This window comes from Lolium perenne, chromosome 4 (assembly GCF_019359855.2).
Source record: "Lolium perenne isolate Kyuss_39 chromosome 4, Kyuss_2.0, whole genome shotgun sequence".
Classification (NCBI taxonomy): Eukaryota; Viridiplantae; Streptophyta; class Magnoliopsida; order Poales; family Poaceae; genus Lolium; species Lolium perenne.
The window spans coordinates 330,205,801-330,212,085 of NC_067247.2; the positions used below are offsets into that span (position 1 = coordinate 330,205,801).

Genomic DNA, 6,285 nt, shown 5'->3' on the forward strand with positions numbered 1-6,285 from the left:
GGAGGAATGCTACACTAGAGTGGATGGCAGAAGCACAAATGATCATTGGCTAAGGATGAACACAAGGAGAGTATGTATGGCAGGGAAAAAAATGGTATGTGGATGGGGAGGAGGAGTAGAGAGATCGAGGAGGATGTAAAGAAGGAGAGGTGGAGGGAGAGCAGCGAGGCACTCATGTTTAAGGGAGAATGTGAGATGTGAGAGACAAATGCAAACTACAGAGTGGTCGGACCGACCGACCAATTGGTGGTATATATATGTTTTCAAAAATGTCATTTTTTTTAAAATCAAATGTTTGCATCAAGGCGATACAAGCAACGTGAGCTTACACATGGCCTATGCATAGGTAGGATGCACATGGTGGTAACACTTTAAGCTTCCTTGCTAACGCTGCACATTTCAAGGTTACGCTTGGTGATGATGACACCTTTGCGGAGGCACCACACATTTTTTTTTGTATTTAGATGTACCTTCATTTTAAAATATGTTTATTATTAACCAACAAAGTTGAATGTAAAATGGCTCTGTGCGTGGAATCCGCTAAGACTTGTGTAAATTCCAATGAAGGTCGTCAATTGCTTGTGACAATTGGATCATTCAAAACCACCCGACATTGCATGCTGCAAGTCGAACCCCGACTAAATGCCGTCTAAATGCCACATTAGCTGGGGTGGTTTGCATCACACGCACGGTAGCATCACTTTTGTGACGTGCAATATGGTGCAGAGATGGATATTGGTCTCCTAGGGTGGTATTTCCTAGGCGTTATCCTCACAAAACCTGATCTCCAAGATATCCTTGATGATAAATGTTTCAAAGGGAAAATTATATTTCTTCATTGTCATTAGACCTGCAAAGATGGGAGTCTCTCAGTTTCCAGTAAACCTTGGAGAGGGCCTTTGATCCTACATACTTTTCATGAGGTTTTCCTCCGTAAGAAGCTTTAAAAATTATTTACTGAGGAGAAAATATTCTTAACTTGAAGGTCTAAGTGCCAAAACCACCATGATGTTTGGGATTTGATCATACATACTTTTTATCAGGGTTTCCTCCGTAAGAGGCTTGAAAAATAATTTACTAAGGAGGAAATATTCTTAACTTGAAAGTCTTAAGTGCCAAAACCACCATGATCTTTGGGATTTGATCCTACATACTTTTCATGAGGTTTCCTCGGTAAGAAGCTTGAAAAATTATTTACTAAGGAGAAAATATTCTTAACTTAAAGGTCTTAAGTGCCAAAACCACCATGATCTTTGGGACGATATATTGCATCCATTTAGCCAATCGGTACCTTTCCTTTCCACCGCCGCCTTGCCAAAAGAATCTTGATAGTAGTAATCCAACCTTTGTAGGGTATCTCGAGCTTGGAACAAAGGTACCATATACAATAGAAATGTTACTTAGTATTAAATTGATGGGAACCAATGTTCACGGAAATTCAATTCGGCTCCCGGGTGCGTATGCTCCCTCTACCAAAAAATCATATTTCAAAGTGTCGAAAAAATTTGACAAAAAAATCTACATGTACATCTCTATGATATATGTGAGTTCGTCAAGTTTCACGAAAAACCAATATATTTAGTGGTCTATGTAAAAAAGAGAAAATTTATCTTGTGAAAAGCATTATTTTTTGCACTGATTTTTGCTTTTTCACACACGTCACATGATAAGTTGTTTTTTTATGAAACAACTTTGCGAGCACATAGCACGTGAAGATGTAAGTGCGAAATTTTTGTTTCAAATTTATTAAAATTCAAAATGTGTCTAAGATGCATTTTAAAATATAGGAAGTATATGCTCCCATGTTCAAAAACACCACTCCTCAATGTTGTGAGCTTTACCTCTGAGCAACTCAACTCTTTTCGAGGCACTTCACAACATGTTTCCACTACGCATTTGTTAGTCCCTGACAGAACATATATTCTACAAGTCAGGTTGCCGCGACACGTTTCTAACTAGTGACCAGATTGATTTATGTAATATGTTCTAACACACTCTCTAAACCTAAGATATTTGCGAGCTGCTCAATCAACTTACAACTAGGGCTTCGATACGTATAGCCCCCTCTCAAGTTGAGATGATTTTTTTTTTTTTGAGAACACAATACAACGCAGACGCTCACAGACACGCACGTACAAACACCCCTATGAGCACCTCCGAGGGACTGAGCCGGCATATCTTGAGGTTGACCAAGTCACCACTGACGCCTCGCTGTTGACGGGCACGTCACCTACCACTGAAAGCATAGCGCCGGTTAAATCCTGAAATAAATCCAGGTAAATGCAAACACCCACGTCAAGTCTAGAACTTGAACCTGGGTGGGTTGGTTCCACCAGAGCCAAGAATTGAGGTTCTTGCCATACAGGCGGTACTGTATCCTCTCCTTCATAAAAAGAGAGAGATAAGAGTATCTTTTTCAAAATGTCAATACAACTGAAAAAACAAATCATATCAGATTATCAGCGGTTGCGAAAAGAAACTTGCCACCGTAGGCAACTCCTTGCTATAAATACGGTCGCGTCCCCCGGCTTTTTCCTCATCCCCTGCTTCTCGAGCTGCACACCTCATCCCATCGTCTTCCCCATTGTCATCCCATCTCTCCTTTGCGATTAGCAATGGCCAGCCTCGCCGACCTCATTAACCTCGACCTCAGCTCCACCACCGACAAGATCATCGTCGAGTACCTATGGTTAGCATCCTCCTCTGCTTTCCATCTGCTCCTGATCTTGACAGAGAAAAAGAAAGATCCTACCAAAGATTATGGATCACACTCTCATGCGAAATTACACTACTTACATTCTACATACACGATCTTTGATTCTGCTGCAAGCCTAATTCTCAATGTTTTTCTATCGAGTTTAATCTGCGTGATCAATTATCACCTCTAATTCTTTGTTTCTCTCTGTTCAGGGTTGGAGGAACTGGTGTTGACATCAGGAGCAAAGCAAGGGTGAGTACTTTGATCTACACTTCAGAAAAAATCTCATGAGATACCGGCCGGTGCAACGATTTCTCACCATCCGACTGATTTTTTTTCGATCTGAGCAGACGGTGAACGGCCCCATCACCGACGCGAGCCAGCTGCCCAAGTGGAACTACGACGGCTCCAGCACCGGCCAGGCTCCCGGAGAGGACAGCGAAGTCATCCTTTAGTATGATCTCGATTTCCTCACCGCTTCAAATGGTTTTATTTACTTTTTACTATCTTCTCATGTTTACTTACATGCTATTCTACCTATTTGACTCTAAAGCCCACAAGCCATCTTCAAGGACCCATTCAGGAGGGGTGACCACATCCTTGTAAGCTCCTCTGCCTTTCATCTTCCATGTTTCACACCGAACTTGTTATGCACCATGGCATGGCCTAAAGTAGGAAGAGTGAAGAGGACAGGAAAGGACACAGCATGTACTTCGAAAAAAAAAATACAATTCTATATTTTTGCAACTTTTAACCTGGGTAAAATCTTATGTAACGTAGACCCCTTTTACGGTTTTACTAAGTATCAGGATCTTATTTTTCTAAGTCTGAATCTTTGATATGGTGGACAAAACAACAGTGTGTGTCCTGTTGTATACAAACCTCAAAAGTCACAAGTTGCCCGACTAGTAGTTGCCCATAACTTTCAGTTCAGAGAAATTCAACTTCTTAGTGCTGATTGGTGCTATTTGAAAAAAAATAGGTCCACTAGCACAACTCATATATATTTGCTTAAATAAATAATAAAAAGCTTCACCCAATGCAGAACTGATGTTACCACTGTATTTGGCACTAAATTATCTATTCAATAATCCTTGCAGGTTATGTGCGACTGCTACACACCACAAGGTGTGCCAATCCCCACCAACAAGAGGAACAACGCCGCCAAGATCTTCGACAACCCTAAGGTCGCAGCTGAGGTGACATGGTAAGAATACTTCTATCCAGAGTTCAAGTTATCCTTTCCTTTTCCTGTAGTGTTGTTTCGGTCATGTTTTGTTTCAAATATACAACATAAAATTCTAAAGGAGGAGATTACTACCAGACACTGTACTTTGCATCACATTAAAAGTATAAATATTAAAAATTCAGTTCCTGGGAAAGAAAAGCTACCAGGAAAGTGATCACAGAGCATTTGGCACCTTTATATCCACTTTCCTGCCTTATCTGTTTTATGATAGCACACACAGCACGCTTATGTCTGAATCCAAAAACAGGTACGGTATCGAGCAGGAGTACACCCTCCTTCAGAAGGACGTGAACTGGCCCCTTGGCTGGCCCATTGGTGGCTACCCTGGTCCTCAGGGCCCCTACTACTGCGCCGCCGGTGCGGACAAGGCGTTCGGCCGTGACATCGTTGACGCTCACTACAAGGCCTGCCTCTACGCCGGGATCAACATCAGCGGCATTAACGGGGAGGTCATGCCCGGCCAGGTACTACACATCCGCTCGCAGCAACTCCCTTCTCAAAAAGAGACACTTGCGTGTGCCGCCAATTCTGAACCTGATTCTGCTTTGTGACAGTGGGAGTTCCAAGTTGGCCCGTCCGTCGGGATCGCCGCCTCCGACCAGTTGTGGGTGGCCCGCTACATCCTCGAGGTCCGTGCTCGTGCGAATATATTCCAGTGTACTGATCCGGAGAATCGTTGCAACTGACTGACAGACTCTGATTTTATGCTGATTGATAACAGAGGATCACTGAGGTTGCCGGAGTGGTGCTGTCCCTGGACCCGAAGCCGATCCCCGGCGACTGGAACGGCGCCGGCGCGCACACCAACTACAGCACCAAGTCCATGAGGGAGGCCGGTGGGTTCGAGGTGATCAAGAAGGCCATCGAGAAGCTCGGCAAGAGGCACCCAGAGCACATCGCCGCCTATGGCGAGGGCAACGAGCGCCGCCTCACCGGACACCACGAGACCGCCGACATCAACACCTTCAAATGGGTATGTAGCCAAGTGCCAGTGTGGCATGTCGATCGTGCTCTCGTGACCTGACGTGATGCTAACTAACAATTTGGGTTGACTGACTTGCAGGGCGTCGCGAACCGCGGCGCGTCCATCCGCGTGGGCCGCGACACCGAGAAGGAGGGCAAGGGCTACTTCGAGGACCGCAGGCCCGCCTCCAACATGGACCCCTACGTCGTCACCTCCATGATCGCTGAGACAACGCTCCTCCTCTGAACACACACACAACCTATACGGCTATATCTACATTCGGCAACGATGATTGTTACATCCTCGACTCTCTCGATCGAGGGTGGTGGTGATGGTTAATTTCTGCAAATTGTCAAAGTTCCATTCCTTGTCTTCTTTAGCAGTCCTGTCTGTTTTTTGGGGGTGCGCCTTCCGTCAGTGTACTCTGAATAATGCTATGTTTCCGCATTCTGATAAATGAATTTACGGAACCATTTGTGTTTCTGTTCAGAATCTCCACATGTGTCCACGCTCTCCACTCTCTTTTGCCATGTCACACTGACGCAAACAAATTGGATCATTGAAAACACCCGACATTGCATGCTGCAAGGCGAACCCCGTCCAAATGCCACATTAGATGGGGAGGTTTGCATCACCTCAACGGTAGCATCGCTTTTGTGACGTGCAATATGGTGTTGAGATGGATATTGGTCTCCTAGGGTGGTATTTCCTAGGCGTTATCCTCACAAAACCTGATCTCCAAGATATCCTTGATGATACATGTTCCAGAGAGAAATTAATATTTCTTCATTGTCATTAGACCTGTTAAAGATGCGAGCCTCTTGTTTTCCAGTAAACCTTGGAGAATGAGGGTTTCCTCCTACGAAGCTTGAAAAATTATTTACTAATGAGGAAATATTCTTAACTTGAAGGTCTTAAGTGCCAAAACCACCGTGATCTTTGGGATTTGATCCTACATACTTTTCATGAGGGTTTCCTCCGTGAGAAGCTTGAAAAATTATTTACTAAGGAGAAAATATTCTTAACTTAAAAGGTCTTAAGTGCCAAAACCACCATGATCTTTGGGATGATAGATTAAATCCATTTAGCTAATCGGTTCTTTTTCTTTTCACCGCCGCCTCGCTAAAAGAATCTTAATAGTAGTAATCCAATCTTTGTAGGGTATTTGGAACTTGGAATAAAGGTAGCATATACAATAGAAATGTTACTTAGTGATAATTGGAGAATATTACTTGTATAGATTGTTGCCTCAATGGGCTGTTTATATAGAGTACAAGCCTTGGAGAACAAGGATAATAGAGATAGATTACAACTCAAACTACTAAACCGGTATATACTCTAATATCCCCCCGTAGTGTCAACCTCTGGTGAAAC

At 43.6% G+C, this 6,285-nt stretch overlaps 1 protein-coding gene across 1 annotated transcript; it reads left to right on the forward strand.

Annotated features, from left to right (window-relative positions):
• Positions 1 to 2,525: 2,525 nt before the first annotated feature.
• Positions 2,526 to 5,405, forward strand: LOC127296440 (glutamine synthetase root isozyme 1). The gene is made up of 9 exons (XM_051326512.2): positions 2,526 to 2,689; positions 2,911 to 2,950; positions 3,049 to 3,152; positions 3,252 to 3,300; positions 3,799 to 3,905; positions 4,195 to 4,411; positions 4,502 to 4,576; positions 4,669 to 4,920; positions 5,011 to 5,405. The coding sequence occupies exons 1-9, from the start codon at positions 2,616 to 2,618 to the stop codon at positions 5,155 to 5,157; spliced, it is 1,065 nt and encodes a 354-aa protein (XP_051182472.1). The 5' UTR covers positions 2,526 to 2,615; the 3' UTR covers positions 5,158 to 5,405.
• Positions 5,406 to 6,285: the final 880 nt, after the last annotated feature.

What these genes read in the sequence shown, in the direction of transcription:
- LOC127296440 (XM_051326512.2), top strand. Translation starts at nt 2,616, where the DNA reads ATGGCCAGCCTCGCCGACCTCATTAACCTCGACCTCAGCTCCACCACC. An exon ending in GTCGCAGCTGAGGTGACATG is followed by an intron (nt 3,906 to 4,194) that starts GTAAGAATACTT and finishes ATCCAAAAACAG; the next exon opens with GTACGGTATCGAGCAGGAGT. An exon ending in TGGCCCGCTACATCCTCGAG is followed by an intron (nt 4,577 to 4,668) that starts GTCCGTGCTCGT and finishes GATTGATAACAG; the next exon opens with AGGATCACTGAGGTTGCCGG.